At 65.0% G+C, this 16,840-nt stretch overlaps 3 protein-coding genes across 5 annotated transcripts; all 3 read left to right on the top strand.

The window, feature by feature from the left end:
• Positions 1–3,933: 3,933 nt before the first annotated feature.
• Positions 3,934–8,662, top strand: ADRB3 (adrenoceptor beta 3). Of its 2 annotated transcripts, none has more exons than XM_040538062.1 (3): positions 3,934–5,204; positions 6,044–6,111; positions 8,564–8,662. In XM_040538062.1, exons 1-2 carry the CDS (start codon positions 3,934–3,936, stop codon positions 6,081–6,083), a joined length of 1,311 nt encoding a protein of 436 aa, XP_040393996.1. In that variant the 3' UTR covers positions 6,084–6,111; positions 8,564–8,662. The 2 variants fall into 2 exon arrangements, with proteins under 2 accessions (XP_040393996.1, XP_040393995.1); XM_040538061.1 differs by lacking the exon at positions 8,564–8,662 and adding an exon at positions 6,510–7,295.
• LOC121060355 (nucleoplasmin-like) lies at positions 8,036–10,691 on the top strand. Its single transcript, XM_040538065.1, has 6 exons — positions 8,036–8,131; positions 8,564–8,661; positions 8,973–9,055; positions 9,146–9,265; positions 9,499–9,592; positions 9,705–10,691. Exons 1-6 carry the CDS (start codon positions 8,118–8,120, stop codon positions 9,800–9,802), a joined length of 507 nt encoding a protein of 168 aa, XP_040393999.1. The 5' UTR covers positions 8,036–8,117; the 3' UTR covers positions 9,803–10,691.
• Positions 10,692–10,833: 142 nt separating this feature from the next.
• LOC121060354 (prolactin-releasing peptide receptor-like) lies at positions 10,834–16,653 on the top strand. Of its 2 annotated transcripts, XM_040538064.1 has the most exons (4): positions 10,834–12,157; positions 13,262–13,402; positions 13,561–14,154; positions 15,529–16,653. In XM_040538064.1, exons 3-4 carry the CDS (start codon positions 13,748–13,750, stop codon positions 16,160–16,162), a joined length of 1,041 nt encoding a protein of 346 aa, XP_040393998.1. In that variant the 5' UTR covers positions 10,834–12,157; positions 13,262–13,402; positions 13,561–13,747; the 3' UTR covers positions 16,163–16,653. The 2 variants fall into 2 exon arrangements, with proteins under 2 accessions (XP_040393998.1, XP_040393997.1); XM_040538063.1 differs by lacking the exon at positions 10,834–12,157 and having other exon boundaries at positions 12,181–13,402.
• Positions 16,654–16,840: the final 187 nt, after the last annotated feature.

Genomic DNA, 16,840 nt, shown 5'->3' with positions numbered 1-16,840 from the left:
GCTTCAGTGTGCACGGCCCTGGGAACGCACAGAGGGTTTTCCCACAGCCAGGACCTCCTCATCCCACCAGCCACGGGGTGGGGGACAAGGATGAGCCAGGGTCCCACCCCAGCTGCTAGGCATTTGGGGATTAGGGAGGGGGGAATAAAAGGGGATGGGGACTAGGCAGTGCTCTGGGGGTACTGGGTGGGGGTGCTGGGTGTCCTTGTGGGGGCTGGTGACTTGCTTTGTGCCCCACCAGGGTGGGCTCCCTGCAGCACCGTGGGGGCAGTGGGGGTCCAGGCAGGGCTTGTTCTGATGTGGATGTGGGCACGGGGGGTCTGGGCTGGCAGCATTTACGTGCTTTGTACCAGCAACTCTCAGGGCACTGCACCTACCCGGTGCTTCCCTAGGGTCCGTGCAGGTAAACCAAGTTTTGGGGCTCTGAGAGCTTCAGTGGCTGCTCGGGCTGGGCCATGCAGGAGCGAGGCGGTGCCACGTCCCTGAGCGAGGTGAGTGGCTGCTTGGAGAGCTCTTTTCCCCCCAGCAGCGAGGGGCTGAGTCTGTGGTGCTGTGCCCATGGCACAGATTCAGAGGAAGCAAGATGCAGAGGGTTGCATCCCGCCGGGTGCAGCGGGGTCTCCCTCTGCTCAGCTCCGTGCAGGGTCCTGCTGTTTTTTCCCCCCGGTGGGGCCGGGGAGCTGGCAGCGCTGCCCAGCCTGGAGCGCAGTGAGAGGCAGTGCTGCCAGAGTCACGCTGGGTTTATCACCCTTTCTGTAATGGTAAGTATGCAAACAGGGTGCTGGGGGACAGCGAGAGCTCCCAGCTATAAAAAGGCTTTGTTTTATCCTAGTGTGGCAGCAGCCTGACTCAGTCTTGGCAAGGCTTGGCTGTGCTGTGTTTAATGACGCCGGGAGGAGAAGCCGGCGTTTGCCCATCTCTGCCTGGTCCCCCTGTCCTCCTGCCTGTTGTCTTGGGGCCCTGCCAGCCCCGGTGAGCTCACAGATGTGACTAGGAATTGAACGTGGCGGGGAGAGGATCAAAACTGTGCTTAATACCCGGGGCAGGGATCTGATAGCTGTAATAACACCTCATCCGCTCACCGGGCACGGGGGATTAACAGGACCTGAGCCCTATGTGGGGGCCTTAAACACCTGATGAGGGCGGTGTGCGTGCAGCCTGCTCGGGGCGGATAAGGCTTTGGGGCAGGGATTAAATGTGCAGGGACTTTGCACCCGCTGAGGCAGGAGTGACAGCGTGCTGAAACTCTGTGCGGATCAGGCGAGGGAGATTTACACCTAACGCAGGCTCAGCACTGCCAGGCGGACAAACCAAGGCTCTCCTTGCCCTGCGTGTGGTGGGAGGGTGCGGGCCTCCTTTTTTTTTTTTTTGTGGGGGATCTGGGGCCGTGCAGGCACCTTGCTGCAGTGCTGGGCTGTTGGAAATGAGAAACGCCCCACGATGAGGCATCCTCCGGGAGCTGCCAAGCGCCCTAGAGGAAGAGGTCCACAGCTGCTGCTTTCTGAGCCACCTCACCCCTCTGGCTCCCGGGCAGATGCTGAGCCCCTGGGCTGCTGCCTGAGGCCAGCTCCGACGTCTGTTCCCTCTCTCCAAGCACCCACGGGTGCTGGAGCTCCGGGAGCAAGGAGCTGCGCTGCTCTGCGTCCTCCTCTCGTACCCCAGCTCTCCCCCAGTAGGGATCTTCTCTAATCCATCCTGCCTCTATATATAAAGATGTATTTTTAAATGCCCATTGTTTATTCTGTAGCAACAGCCAAAGGAGTGGCTCTGATCCATGGCATAAACATATTTTCCCAGAGTTTTCTAAACAGCCGCCTGACCCATTGGCCAGCGCTCCCTGCAGGGTCTGTGGGGCTGGGCTGGGCTCCTGCCTTCTCTTTCCTGGGGCAGTGGAGTTTGTCCGTGGCTGCTCAGGTGGTGCTGGCATGGGGCAGGCGATGGGGACACGTCCCGGGGTGGCTCCCAGGCTGCTGGGCTGGGAGGGAGGGCGGCAGGGAAGGGGGAGCAAAACGAGGCAGGAGGAGAAGGCGACAAAGAGCCTCACAGGAGGCGTTTCCAGCTGCTTCAGGCTCTTCACAACGCTTCAGGGGTGTTCCTGCCTGCTGCCATGAGCCGAATGCTGCCCTGGGGGAGTGGGGACATCTCCCCGGGCTGGGGGTGCAGCCTCATCCCCGGCACCTCGAGGGCTCAGGGCAAGGCCCGTGGCTGGAGCAGGAGGATGGACGTTGTGTGGCTCCGTGCAGGACCCAGCGCCTCTGCTTCAGCTTTCCCAGCTGGAAAACTGGGGCAAAGATACAGAACCGCGTTACTTCCCCTGCCGCAATAAAAGGACTGGGACTCTCCCTTCCTCTCCCCATTAAAGTCATCTGGCTGGAAGGGAGGGCTCCGGGCCCTGGCTGTGGGGGGGAGAGAGGAAGGATCTCGGTTCGGTGCCAGAGAGAGGGCTCCAGGAGCAGGGCTCTGGATGCACCCCGGAGGAAGGCCGGCCGTTTGTCTCGCTGTGGGCAGTGTCTCACCATTCCTGCCTCTGAGCACGGCGGGAGTGCTCCCCGCAGGGCACGGCAACGTGGAGGTGGTCTGAGGGTGCCACCAAGGGCCATCGGCAGGAGGGTTTGATGTAAAACGCCCAGGCTTTGTCCTGCCAAGAGCCCCTCCAGAGCCCAACACCCTCGTTTTGTTACCCTTGGCCTTCCCGCAATACCCCTGCTTTACTTTTCTTCGGGCACAATCGAGCTGTGGCTCCGTGCACCAAGATGCACCGGGGCTGCGGGTGCAGTGACACTGCAGACTCAGACGTGTGCACGTTTTGTTCACGCCGTGCCCATTGAAGCAAAGTGACGATCCTCCCTGGAGCAAATACGCTCAAGACTCGGCCCGAGCCAGCAATTAATGTAAGAGCTGGGAGCTGAGAGGGGTTGCATCAAGCACTCATCTGACCGCTTTGAAAAACCAAAACAGTCTTGTAAAGATCAAGCTCGTAAAAAGCGGTCTCTGTTTTGCTAGCTCATGAATGGGCAGAAATGCCAACTGGATAATTTTTTACACATTTTTTTCGTCTTTGTCAACATTCCCCCATTTGGCTGAAACTTCAAATGCCGTATTTGGAGAGCGCCTGTCTTAGAAGTCCCAGTATCTGTATAAACAGCTGATAGTGAAAAAATTACCCGCCCTGGAGCCTGCCCAGGGGCCTTCAGGAGGAGCAGGGCTGGGGACAGCGATGGGGCCACGGCTGCTCGAGCTCTGGGGCACTGGGGCAGCCCGGTGCCTTCCGGCCCGACGTGTCCCGGGGGAGGAAGCGTTCGGGGGCCTCCAAACACCGGCACCCACCCAAGGGCAGGAGGGGAGCAGCGGGGGTCTCCGTCCTCAGCCGGGGAGGGGGTCGTGGCATTCACTTGGGGGTGAAAAAGCGGCCGCGGGTGGCCTCCTTTGGAGCGGGGCCGGCGCTTTGCCGCCCCCCTGCAGCCGCTCGGCCGCCCCTCCGCGCCGGGGGCCGGTGCCGCACCGGGGCCAGCCCGCCCCGCCCGGGGGGCGCACGGCGAGGGGCCGGGGGCGCGGTGCGGGGCCGGGGGGCGGCGGGGAGGCGGGGCCGGCTCCCGCTCCCCGTCCGTTGATCCCGGGAGCGCTGCGGGAGCCCGGGGCCGCCCCGAGCCTTTAAAGGCTCCTCCCCGAGCGGCGGCCCCGGGAGCGCCGCCGAGGGGAGCCCGGCGCGGGTGCAGCCCCGACGGCCGGTGCGGTGCGGGGAGCCCCCAGCCCCGCGCCGGCCCCGAGCCCGGCCCCGAGCCCGGCCCCGAGCCCGGCCCCGAGCCCGACCCCCCGACCCCCCGACGGGGCGCGCCCGGCTCGGGAGCGCGGAGCAGCGGCAGCGGGAGCGCGGCGCGCCCTGCCCGGCCCTGCCCGGCCCTGCCCGGCCCTGCCCGGCGCGGCCCGGCGGCGATGAGCCCGCTCCCCGTCGGCAACGGCAGCGCCTGGGGGGCGGCAGCCCCGGGCCCCGGCCCCAACTGCAGCGGCGCCGCCAGCCTGAGCCGGCAGTGGGCGGTGGGGGCCGCCCTGAGCCTCACCGTGCTGGTGATCGTGGCCGGGAACCTGCTGGTGATCGTGGCCATCGCCAAGACGCCGCGGCTGCAGACCATGACCAACGTCTTCATCACCTCGCTGGCCTGCGCCGACCTCATCATGGGCTTGCTGGTGGTGCCGCCGGGGGCCACCATCCTGCTGAGCGGCCACTGGCCCTACGGCACGGTGGTGTGCGAGCTGTGGACCTCGCTGGACGTGCTGTGCGTGACGGCCAGCATCGAGACGCTGTGCGCCATCGCCGTGGATCGCTACCTCGCCATCACGTCGCCGCTGCAGTACGAGGCGCTGGTGACCAAGGGCAGGGCGCGGGCCGTGGTGTGCCTGGTGTGGGCCATCTCCGCCTTCATCTCCTTCCTGCCCATCATGAACCACTGGTGGCGGGACGGCGCCGACGAGCAGGCGGTGCGCTGCTACGACGACCCGCGCTGCTGCGATTTTGTCACCAACATGACCTACGCCATCATCTCCTCCACCATCTCCTTCTACGTGCCCCTCCTCGTCATGATCTTCGTCTACGTCCGCGTCTTCGCCGTGGCCACGCGGCACGTGCAGCTCATCGGCAAGGACAAGGTGAGGTTCCTGCAGGAGCCCCCCAGCCCCGGCTCCAGGGGCGGCCGGCGGAGGCGACCCTCCCGCCTGCTGGCCATCAAGGAGCACAAGGCGCTCAAGACCCTGGGCATCATCATGGGCACCTTCACGCTCTGCTGGCTGCCCTTCTTCGTGGCCAACATCATCAAGGTCTTCTGCCGGCCGCTGGTGCCGGATCAGCTCTTCCTCTTCCTCAACTGGCTGGGCTACGTGAACTCAGCCTTCAACCCCATCATCTACTGCCGCAGCCCCGACTTCAGGAGCGCCTTCCGCAAGCTGCTGTGCTGCCCGCGCCGCGCCGACCGCCGGCTCCACGCCGTCTCACAGGACCCGCAGCACTGCCCCTGCGCCTTCAGCCCCCGGGGGGGCCCCTTGGGGCACAGCAAGGCAGCCCCCCTGCGGCGCGGGGAGGACGGCGAGGCTCGGGGTGCCGGCAGGACGGAGGAGACGGCCCCGTCCCACGGCAGCGCCCACCAGCAGTGGCCCCTGGGCGAGTGCTGGCTGCAGGGCATGCAGAGCACGCTGTGTGAGCGGCTGGACGAGTGAGTAGCTGCGTGTGCTGCGGGGGGGCGGCATGGGGGGGGCGGCGGTCCCACGGGAGAGCGGTCTGATGGGCACGGTGCGGGGGAGCAGGAGGTCCTGGGGGGGCTGGGTGCGGGCTGAGAACCGCTGCTCTCTGCTTTTAGGGTTCCCTAAGCCCCAGCCCCTCCGCTGGGCAGCAAAACTGGGGTCCTCGGTGCCCCCCCGCCCTGTCCCGCCTTGTCCCGTCTTGGGGAGTGCCCCCGCCACCAGAATAATTCATTCTCTCAGAGACAGCGCTGGCTGTAAATAAGAAAGAAAGTCAGCCAGGCAGGAGTGTCCCAAACCCTGGGATTTTGTCCCGTCTCCCCCCACTCCCGATTTCTTTCAGGGAGCCCCCCTGTGGCAGGGCGGGCAAGGGGGGGTCTCCAGCTGCCGGTCTGGGCTCTGTGTGTCCCTTTGTCCCCTGGTGGCTGCAGTTTGGGACGGGAATTCATCCGGTCACCCCTGTCCCTGCAGCCAGCGGCCCGTGCCGGGCTCTGCCCTGCCTGCGGTAGCACACAGCCTACCCCTCCTCCTGCGAAATACGGCGTGGTTTTCCCCCGAGCTTTTTATTAGTGTTACAAAATGTGAATATTTTTCAGTACGGGGGATTTCAGCTGGCTTCCTTCGGCCAGAAACCGCTCCTGACACTTGAGGGCAGGGAGGCTGCTGGCAGCGCCGCTGCCGGGGGGGTGTGGGAGGAGCTGTGGGGAGGATTTCGGGGGGTGCGTTTCAGGAAAGGATCAGACCCTGCGGACCCCGGGGCAGCAGCTCCTGGGGAAGGTCGGGGCTCTTCACGCACTGTGCTCTCCCGTTGAAGGTTTACCGGCAGAGAGACGCCAGCAGGTCCTTCGGTGTGACCGGCAGCCGAGCAGAGGAGGCAGGACAGTAAGTGCGCTTTGCCTTCCCGGGGGGCAGCCGTGCCGTGGGGGCCCCCCAGGCGTGGACGTGGCCGCCCCTCGTCCCTGCAGCAGTCTCCTCTGACCAGCTTGGCCGTCCCCTTCCCTGGGGGAGCGCGGCCCTTGGCTGGCCCACAGGCATGTGCCACTTGGGGCACGTGAGCCTGACGCAGGCATCTGCTGACCGTCCGGGGTGCTTTAACCCCCCTCGGAGCAGCGGGCTCGGCGGTGCTGGCTGCGTAGGGACTGCGCTTTGGGGCTGGCTTCAGGGCAGGACCCCCTCTTTGCGCGCTTCCCTTTGGGGGGGTTGGGTTGTGAGCCCCACGGGATGGGGGTGCTGTGAGGGGTGCGCCCCACACCCCGCCATCTCCTGCTGTCTCCCTGCAGGGCCGGGCGCCGCGACGGGGACGCTGCGTGGGGACGGAGGAGCAGCACGGGGGGTGGCGGCGCTGGAAGGACCCCCGGAGAGGAAGGGGGCTCCCACTCGGGGAGTGCACTGGGCTCCTCTGATGCCGGAGGGCTGAAGCCAGCAGGGAAAAGCTCCCGAGCCTCCTGCGCTGAGGCTCCCCACAGCAGCACGGCCGCCAGGGACTGGGGGAAGCTGCCCGCGTGCCCCCCGACGTGGCTGGTGCTGGGACGTGGTGGCCAGCAGCTCTGCTCCCCCGCAGGACCCTGACTTCCCGGCCGTGTGGGGGCAGCCCCGCAGCCAAGGGAAGAAGGGTGCCCTGCAAATGAGACCCGTCCGTGATCCTCACCGGGTCCTGCCCCCGCCGCGGCTGTGAACTTCCCGGGGCTGCCGCGATGCTGGGAGCTGCAGCGACGCCGTCAGCTGGGGAACACAGGGAGCGAGGGGATCTCCGGGCTTGGGGACACCGGGCAAAACACGTGAACTGTGCTCTCGTCCGATGTCGTGTTTATTCTGGGTGGATCTCCAGGTTTGCGGGGTTGGGGTCGGGAGGGGGGCGTTGGGTGAAGCCTGCAGGAGCAGCGCCCCTTTGCCACACCGAGACCGCCGTGCGGCTTCCACCAGCAACGCGCAGAGCCGCTGCCACCCTCAGGACACAGCCGGGGTGTTTCTGCTACTTCCCACCCAGCGGTGGAGGTGTGAACGCCGCGGGGCCGTGCTACGCACCCCGAAACCCCGGGGGTGACCGGAGCATGGCCGAGAGCAGCCGGGGCTGGGCAGGGATGGGGAGCCCTGCAGGAGGGGGGGGGTCACGCCGTGGTTGTTGCAGGTGCTGGGGGCGAGGGCAGTGGTGCTGTGCTCTTGTTTTAAAGCCGCTGTGCGTGGCCAGGAGGGCGGCAGGAGGTGGCAGCACCCACGCAGGGTGTGCGCAGAGGGCACCTCTAGGTGTCTGTGCCTGCGCCACCCCGCCCGCCGTAACGCCGGGCAGTCAGCTGTAAACGCGTCGTGGTGACTGTGAGGTTTTTCTGCCTTGTTTCCCCCCACCCGCTGTGTGAAATAAATCTTGGAAACCCCTCCGTGGTGCCTTCGGGTCTGTGACAAGCAGAGGGATGGGGCCGGGCACAGCCTCTGTAGTGGTTGTGCTCCCACCGGGGGCTTTGTGCCCCCTCCCGGGGGGGTGTCAGCCTGGAAAAGCAGCCAGAGAATAGCCACCCCCATCCCACCATCATCTGGGAATTCGTACAGATAATTTGGGAGGGGCTGGGCTGGGGAGAGGCAGAGCACAGGGGCAGTGCTGGGAGGGATGGGGCAGCACCGGGGCAGCGCCCCCGCTCCAGCAGCCCCCGGAGCTCTGGGGGGCGCATTGATGGCACCTGGGGAGAGCTGCCAAGCACCTGGGCCGCATTCCCAAACCGCCCCTCTGCCGGGTCCCCTTCTCTTTATTTGCAGCAGGCAGCGGCCGCTTGGGCTTGCTGCTGGAGGAAGGGCCGTGTCCTGCTGTCCCCTGCGGGTGCTGCTGTGTGGGGCAGGGGCAGCTCCCTCTGAGACCTCTGGGTTGTGCTGCTGCTTCAAACGTTGACCCTAAGGAAATGCTTGGCGCTGGGTGAAAATCGAGGCTGCAGGGCGCAAGTCGAGGCTGCGGGGTGCTCCCAGTGCTGGAGGCTTGGGCAAGGGGCCGCTCTGGTCAGCGGGAGCCGCTCCGCGCTGGGGGCGCACCGAGCACCCCGTGGGGAGGCTGCTGGTCCTCGGAGCTGGTTTTGTCTGTGCAGGCACCTCACTGGCTCTTCCTTTCCCCAGGGGATGCCCAAGCAGCTGGGTGGTTTTATTCTTCACTTAGCCCTGCTCCCCTAGCCAAGGGGGTGCTGGTCCAGCTGCCTTCACCTCTTGCAGAAGGCAAACTGTGCTGCTGCGAGCTGCCTGGGGTCTGGGGGCTTGGGAGTTTGCTCTAAGCGCTCCTAAGCCACATTTCTTCCACGTGTCGCTGCTGCAGACTGGTTTCTCTGTTTCACTGTTTTCTCCCTTCTTTATTTCACAGGAGCCAGCTCCTGGTGCTGGACCAGCCGCGGAGGATGAGCAGCTCTTCTCTCGTCTCCAGGTCGCTGTCGGAGGAGAGGCCGGTCACCGCCCTCTGGGGTGAGCAGCGGCAGCCCCCGCCCCAGCTTCCCCCTTCCTTGGTTTCCCCCCACCTCTCAATCCCGGCTGCTCTGCTCCCTTTGAGGGCAATTTCCCTCTGCACCGCGGCCACCCGCACTCCCCTTGCTGCAGAAACCCCTGGGGGGGCTGAGGGTTCCCCATGGCACAGGGACACCCCATGGCCCAGGGGCGTGCCAGCCCTGTGGGGACACCGTGGGGACACCCGGGGGCACCCCCCTTTGCTTTCCCCACACCTGGGGCTTGCTGGGGGAGCAGCTCCTGCGTGCAGGGACGAGGCTGTGTGTCTGCAGGCTGCGAGCTGGGCACGGGCACGCGGCGCTGCGTGCTGCAGGAGGACGATGACTGCCTGGAGCACCTGGTCCTGCTGAGGACGGTAAGGCGCGCGGCACGGCTTGGAGCCCGCTCGGCTGCGCTGGCCCACGGCCGGGCTCCGCGTGCCACGGGGCTCTGCCGGGCTCCGCAGGTCTCCCTGGGGGCTGGCGCCAGGGACGAGCTGCACGTGGTGGCCGTGGAGTCGAAGAACATGTATGGAGGCTGCAAGCCGGTGCCCATCGCGTCGCTGCGCGGCTCGGTGCTCCCCATGGTAAGGGCAGGGCGGCGGGGGGGGGGAGGCTCCCCTGGGAACCACCCGGCCTCGGCGTTGGGGCTGCACAGGGGTCTCCAGGCAGTGCTGGGGGCTTTTTTGGCTGTGCCTGCAAACCCCTCTGCTCTGCCCGAACGAGATGGGGCAGAGGAGCCCCCGTCCTGTGGCTGTTGCAGGGTTTGCCCTGTGCTGGGGATGGGCTGGGGGTGCTCCGAGCTCTGTTTTTTTTGCAGATCAGCCTCAAAGGCCTGGAGTTTGTCCCTCCGGTCACCTTCGTGCTGGAGTGTGGAGCTGGGCCGGTCTATCTGAGCGGGCAGCACGTCACCTGTGAGTCCTGCATGGGGAGCGGGGCCGGGGTGGCACCGGGGGCGCTCTCTTGGTCCCGCGGGGGCTTTAGAGGCAGCTCCCCCCCATGCAGCAGCGCGTCTCCTTTTCCTAGTGGAGGATGACCACAGGTACGAAGCCCGCGAGGAAGAGCTCGCAGAGGAAGATGCAGGCGATGAGGACGATGCCAGAGCAGCGCAGGACGGGGAGTAGCCACAGTCTGGGGAGGATTTCTGCATCCTGGGAGTGCCGCTGGCTGATGGCAGGGCCATGGCAGGGCTGTTCTGTGCCGGGAGCTGCAGGTGCCTGGCACTGACCAGGCTGGGTCCTTGTCCAGGGATACAAACTGCCTCTGCTTTGCATACCGCCCTTTCCTCCTCTCCCTGCCCGCTCCGTTCGTAACGTGTTCTGAGAAATGCTCCCCCTTCCTACCACTCCTCCCACCAATATTTTAGTGCAATAGCTACGGGAAAGTGCAAATATCCTGGGGCTAGGCTGGGCTGTGCTCCAGGGTGCCCACACCAGCCTCCTGCTGCTCTTGTCCTGCCTTCCCTGCCACCACTGCCTGCTCCCAGCCTCATCTCAGCAACACTTACACCAAGCATGCTACCACTGGGACGTCACGCCACTGACCCCTGGTGCTGGGGTGTCCCCATGAGCAGCCCCAGGGGGACGGGCTGGGGTCACCCCCACCTCCCCACGCTGCCCTGGGGGCTGCTCTCGCCCCCCTCCCTCCAAGGGGCATCGCTCTGACGGGTGCCTGCTCAGCTGAACCCAGCAGCAGCACGCTGCCGTCTGCGCAGCAGCCCAGGGGAACGCAGCCAAAGGCTGCTCAGAACCAGCAGCTGCTGAAATAATTCAATTAAAGCCCCTCATGGAGGAAAATTGCCCCAATCCATCACGTGTGTGATGTTAGCCGGCAGGGGATTTGTCTCGGAAGGGGAGCCCTGAACCTTCTGGGGGGGGTGGGAAGGGAGCAGGGGCACGGTGTGGGCGCCCCGCTGGGTTCAGCAGGAGCGGGCCGGACGTACGAACCCATCCTGCTGGGCTCAGCATCGCGTGGCTGCGTCTGGCACAGCGCCGTGGCATGGGGCTGTGCCCCGTGGGTGGCTCCGGCAGGGCAGCGTCACCAGCAGGCGGCTGTGGCTGAGCTCCGCTGTCCTTTGTGAGCAGCCTGGGGGGGGGGGATTTAGTGCGAACTGAAGGCAAAGTGGCACCGGACAGCGCGGCCTCTGCTCTCCTCCAGCCACCACCTTTCTTCGAGTGCCCAAGTGTGCGCTCTGCTGGGCTGGGTGCCGGCTGAGGCAGCAGCAAGCGCTGGGGACAAAGCTTTGCACGTCCACTCTCATCTCCCCCTGTAACAGTGCCACTTTTGTGTCCCCGTGCTTGCATTTACCAACTCAGTTGGGGCTCTGGGATCCTGGCGCTGGGTGGGGGCCAAGGGAGGCTGTGGTGGGACTGATCCTGCCCGGCCAGCAGCCCCTTGCTGTCCCAGCGAGCCCCCGCGTCAGCAGCCCTGGTGAATTCGTGGCTCCTGATTCCTCAGGCAGGAATTAAATGCATCGTTAATTGGAAGTCTTGCTGAACGCCAGCCGCGCGGTGTGATCCAGCGGCTGCATTAAGGCATCTCGCTGGGTGCAGATTAAGCCATATAAAGAAATCCAGGCAGAAAAGAAACACAAAGTGGACTCAGGTCGGTGCCGCTGAATTTGCACAGTGGCCTCTCCAAAGCCCCGTGCTTGTCAGGGAAGTGCCCGGCGGTGAAGTGCACAAGCAGCTGAGGTGGTGCTGGCCGAGCTGCCCACGCTCGAGCCAGGAGCCTCCCAAAAGAGCCGTGGGAGCCCTGGGGACAGCAGCACCCAGCTGCTCCTCTCCTGGCGTCCTGCACCCCGCGGCGATGCTGCCCATGCCAGCCCTCAGCTGCCCCGTGCAAACTCCCAGCCCTGGGTTTAGTTCCCCAGCCCAGCGCGAGTGACGTCCTTGCTGCTTTGAGGAGTCAATTAAAAGGTGAAAATTTCCCCCGTTGTGTGCTGGCAGGAGAGGCGGGTCGGTGAAGGGCATGCCAGGGGTGATGCAGCACCTTGCAGGGGCCAACTCACGGAGCTCGCTGGGTGCGGGTGCGCGGGGACGGAGCCGTCGCCCCATGCAAACCACGACCCCATGCAAACCACGAGCCCTTCTGACCCCAGCTCCGCGGGACAGCCCCGACAGCCCCGTCTGTGAATGCTGTGTGGGTCCCTGGGCGCTCGCAGCCTCTCCGCACCGGGGGGGGGGGGCTGTGCTTGGGCGCTGCCTTCACCCCCCTCCCCGCGGCTGCGGAGCGCTCGCCGCATCCTGCACGGCAGCATCTCGTGGAGGGCTTTGGCATAACCATGGCAACTGCCAGGTAATTAACAGACGGCTCTCAATGTCATGGGAACAATCCACGAGCAAACAGCGCACGCGGGCGCTGGGCTGCACGCCTCCCTGCCCCTCCGGTGCAGGACGTGGCCCGCAGGGCTCCACCTGGCCTGCCCCAAAACCGGCTCCGTGTGCGCTGCCCCCACGTCCCCTGGGCACCAGGGACAGGTCTGGCACGAAGAGGCAGCCCCCAGCTCTCTGTACCATTAATGCCCAAGACAGACACTTAATTTTTATTAAATTAATGCCAGCCCGTGATACAAAACCAGGATCTTATGTTCCGAGTGCTGGGGGGTTAAAGACTTTCTGTGGAGAATGAGGGACAGTACTTCTGGCAGGGAACGGGACAGTACGAGTGAAATTTTAATGCAGAAGCTGCTCCGTTTGGGGTAAAAGCTGCTCTAAAACTGATGGGAACAGCTCGTGGTGCCCCAAAACAGCAGAGGAGCCCGCGGCGTGAGGCATTGCCACCGGTGCAGGGAGCAGGGCTGCCTGTTGTTCCGTCTCCAGATGCGTCCTTCGTGGCGGGGTGCCCTACCAAGGCGCGGGGCGAAGCAGGCAGGGCGCACAGGAGCTGATCTAAACCCACAATTAATGCAAATTCGGGCTGCCGAGCTTGCGGGGGGCTTCTGAGCGGCACTACAAAGCTCTGAGGCTGGCTGCAATTCTCCATTCGTTTCCACCGGAGACTCAAAACCTGCAGTGGGGTTTGCCTTGGGGAAGTTCGGCACGCAAGGGCTCAGGAGTAAAACAAGGGCTGGTACAGAGAGAAAGGAACACGGCTACGAGTCCTGCGCTGTGAGAGTGGGAGATAATACATGGAAATAGCTCAGGAAATTAAAGTTTGCCTGCAGCGCGTTCGGAGATGATTCAGTGGGCAGCAGGGGAGGGAGGCGACGCGTGCGGGAGGCAGGGCTGTGCCTGGGGCGCACCGGGACCCGCTCCTCCTGGGCTCTGCCTGCCACCGCTCTGCTTTTTGCCCCGGATTTTTGCCTCGAGTTTCCTCCTCGCCCCCTGCCCCTTCTTCGCAGCTGATGAAATGAAAGCGAGGCGCTGCTCTCGGCAGGGCTGTGGGAACACCTCGGTGGAGCCGCCGGAATCGCAGCAGAAAGGGAAGGCGGCCGGGCTGCTGCCAGCGCCGACCTCGCAGGAGAGCGCGGCTAATCTCGTTAGGGGCTGACCGCGGAGTGCAGGCGCACGAGGCTTTAGTCAGTGCGAAAGTAGCAGAGCATCCTTATTCAGTTACCCATTAACGTCCTCTGTGATTTCCAGAGACGTTAGGAGCGACTTTCTGGCTCGCCTGCCGCTTCGCTTTGCTTCTGCCAGGAGCTGCCCCTGCGCAGCGGCTGGGCGCAGGAGAGGCAGGCTCGCCGCGACGCTCCGTCTGCAGGGCTGCTGCTGAGCCGGCTGCAGGTGAGTGCCTCCTTCTCGGGGCCAGACCTGCTGCTTTTCCCCCTTTCCCTTCTCTCCACAGAGCCGTGGGCGCTGTTTAACCCCGTGCTGCCTCTCCTAGGGGGCTGTTTGCCAGCGTCGCCTCTTTTCTGACCCTCGTTTCCCATTTCCCTTCCCAGGGAGCTGCAGCGAGGAGCCACCACCCCGGGGAGCCCCCCGGCTCCCACCGTGGCGTGGGGCAGGATCCTGCGGGGTGGCACAGCCGTGACGAGAAGCAGGATGCGCCCCACGGCCACCTGAACCCTGCGACCGCCGGCTTTTGGGGGGCCAGGACGTCCCAGGGAGCTGGTTAGGGTCGAAGGGGCCATGGAGCCCAGCGGGGACGGTGCCAACGCCACCGCCTACGAGCTCGTCCTGCAGAACCGCCCCAACGCCAGCGCGCAATTCACCGGGGTGCAGCTCATCCAGTCCTTCAAGCCCCTCATCATCCCCTGCTACGCCCTCGTCGTCCTCGTCGGCATCTTCGGCAACTACCTGCTCCTCTACGTCATCTGCAAGTCCAAGAAGATGCACAACGTCACCAACTTCTTCATCGGGAACCTGGCCTTCTCGGACATGCTGATGTGCGCCACCTGCGTGCCCTTCACCCTGGCCTACGCCTTCAACCCCCAGGGCTGGGTCTTCGGGAAGTTTTTGTGCTACTTCGTGTTCCTGATGCAGCCCATGACCGTCTACGTCTCCGTCTTCACGCTCACGGCCATCGCGGTGGACAGGTGAGGTGGGCGCAGGGGGCGGTGGGGGGGGGGGGGGGGCCGGGCTCTGGCAGGTCCCGCAGCAGCCTGCTGAAGTTTGGTGCGTTCACACTTGTGGTATCAACTCTGCTGGGGACGTTCCAGCTCCTCCGCTGGTCCGCATCAGGCGGTGGGCACGGTTTACCAGACCACGCACACCTTTCCTGGGGGTTGGCATCCAGGGGGCTCTGTCTGGACAAACCCTGCCCCTGCTGCAGGCTCTGGCTGGACGCTGCCTTCCCTGGGGTGCCTCGGTTTGGAAACGCGAGCCTCCTGCCTCCCCCGCCGTGGTTTTTCTCCCGGGTTTTCGTACTACGCTGTGTAAATTTGCATCAAGATTACCTCGCGGCCTGGCAGCTGGATGGAGAGTGCTTGTGCCTCCTGCAATGGCCATGGGCAGGACGTGGCAGGGGGGCTGTTTTAGAAAACCGGAGTTTCCATAGATACGTCGTGCCATAAAAGCAGCCTCAGGCCCTGCAGGGACGGAGCGAGGCAGGCAGAGCCCAGAGCGGCAGCACCAGGAGAGGCTCGGAGCCCTTCGGGAGGGTTCCCCTGCTCCTGGCTGGAGGGCGAGAAGGGACTGAAGTGGGGAAGGCGAAAGCAGGGCAGATTCCGCTAGAATAGCTGAGAAAACTTTGAGTGTTTGTGAGCTAGGCTTCCCTTGGTGGTGGTGGTAAGCGGCCAGGGGTGTTTGCACTGTTCTTTTACGCTTCAACAAAGCTGTTTTTTTGGGGTGAGAAGACCAATTCACCGCTGTTTTTCCCACTAAACAGGCACCCACGAAATCACACCGCCCTCACCCCGTTCATACAACAGCCTTGGGATTTACACCAAACGATGGTTTCGGCCCAAGCCCTCCGGCTGTGGCTCGGCTTTGCCGCAGCTCCGCTGGGCTCTGCTGAGCTCCCATGGGGCGCAGCCCTGGTGCTCAGCGCTGTGTCCCCGGTGCTCAGCGCTGCATCCAGCTGAGGGGTTCGGTCTCAGCACCGCCAGGACTCGGAGATGCGGGGCTGCTACCAAGGGCAGAGCGAGGGAGCTGTGAAATCCCATTACTGCTGCTGAGTGCAGTGAGTGGGGAGCTCCCCGAATGCAGGTGCTCGGTCACGGCCGTAGGGAGAGGAGTGGGGGGCACGCAGGGGAGGGGGAAGTAGGGGATTAATTGGGGGGGGGTTATTTGCTTGGCGCCGCCTGCAGCCCTGCAGCCAGAGACACTCTGTGGGAGGGGTGCTGGGGTGCTGAGCCCTGCTCCCCAAAACCACACGAGCGACCCTTGGCGGGGCAGGGGGACGCTGCCACCCCCGGCCCCATCCAGCCCCATCCCACGGGTGGTGGGGGGCTCCCCCCCTCTCCCCGCAGGTACTACGCCACCGTGCACCCCCTGAAGAAGCGCATCTCGGTCACCAGCTGCGTCTACGTGGTGGGGGGCATCTGGCTGCTGTCCTGCGCGCTGGTGGCCCCGGCGGTGGCGCACACCTACCACGTGGAGTTCCGGCAGCAGGGCTTCGCCATCTGCGAGGAGTTCTGGATGGAGAAGGAGGCGCAGCGCCTGGCCTACGCCTACAGCACCCTGATCCTCACCTACATCCTGCCGCTCTCCGCCGTCTCCCTCTCCTACCTGTGCATCTCGGTGAAGCTGAGGAACCGCGTGGTGCCCGGGCACCCCACGCAGAGCCAGGCCGAGTTCGACCGCCTGAGGAAGAGGAAGATCTTCCGCCTCATCGTGCTGGTGGTGGCGGCCTTCGGGGTCTGCTGGCTGCCCATCCACGTCTTCAACGTCATCCGGGACATCGACATCAGCCTCATCGACAAGCACTACTTCCTGCTCATCCAGCTGCTGTGCCACTGGTTCGCCATGAGCTCCTCCTGCTGCAACCCCTTCCTCTACGCCTGGCTGCACGACCGCTTCCGCGGCGAGCTCAGGAAGATGTTCGCCTGCGAGCACCGCATCCTCCCCGCCAACAACTGCGCGGCCGCCAGCGTCGTGCTCTGAGGGCCCGCGCCCCGGCCGCCCCCGCGCTCCCACCCGTCGCTGCGTCCGCCAGAGGTTTCCCCACCGATGCGCTGCCGTGGGGTCACTGAGGCTCATCCCATCCCGTCCACGCGGGGACTGATCCTTCCCCGTGGTGGAGGCGAGGTGTCACCCCCGGCACAGCTCCCCCCCCCCCGCCCCGCGCGCCCGGGATCTCCGCCGGTGCCGCCCCAAGGTCTGTGCGCCCAGCCCCGGGGAGTCCGGTCCCGGTGGCCGTGGGGTACCCGGGGAAATAGGGGGGGGACAGGGCTGGGGTGGGCAACGGGGCTCCTGCAAGACAAAGTGCCCGGGGAGCTTCGTGCTCGGCTTTGGGGCTGCAAGCACGTCATTATTCTGAATTAACCAAGAAAATGGGGCCCGCGTTCAGCTGCAGCGAGCTTTGGGGGGGGGCGGCGGTTTGGTGCCCCTCGTGAAGCGCATCGCGTGGCCTGCATTAAATCCGCTCCGGGCGCTGGAAACGGGAATTCTCCTGCGAGATTGTTTTCGGAGGGACGTCCGTGCTTTTCGGGTAACCTCAAAGCGGGCCAGGAGACAGTAATGGGGTGACCCAGCCAGAGCTTGGAGCCCCCCGGGGGCTGTGCTGGGAGCCCCCCGGCTCTGCCTTTGCTGCTGGAGGGGACACCGGGGGTCCCACCCCAC

Source organism: Cygnus olor, chromosome 27, assembly GCF_009769625.2.
Source record: "Cygnus olor isolate bCygOlo1 chromosome 27, bCygOlo1.pri.v2, whole genome shotgun sequence".
NCBI lineage: Eukaryota > Metazoa > Chordata > Aves > Anseriformes > Anatidae > Cygnus > Cygnus olor.
Note: the sequence above shows the minus strand (reverse complement) of the source record. Positions and strands in the feature narration are given on the sequence as shown.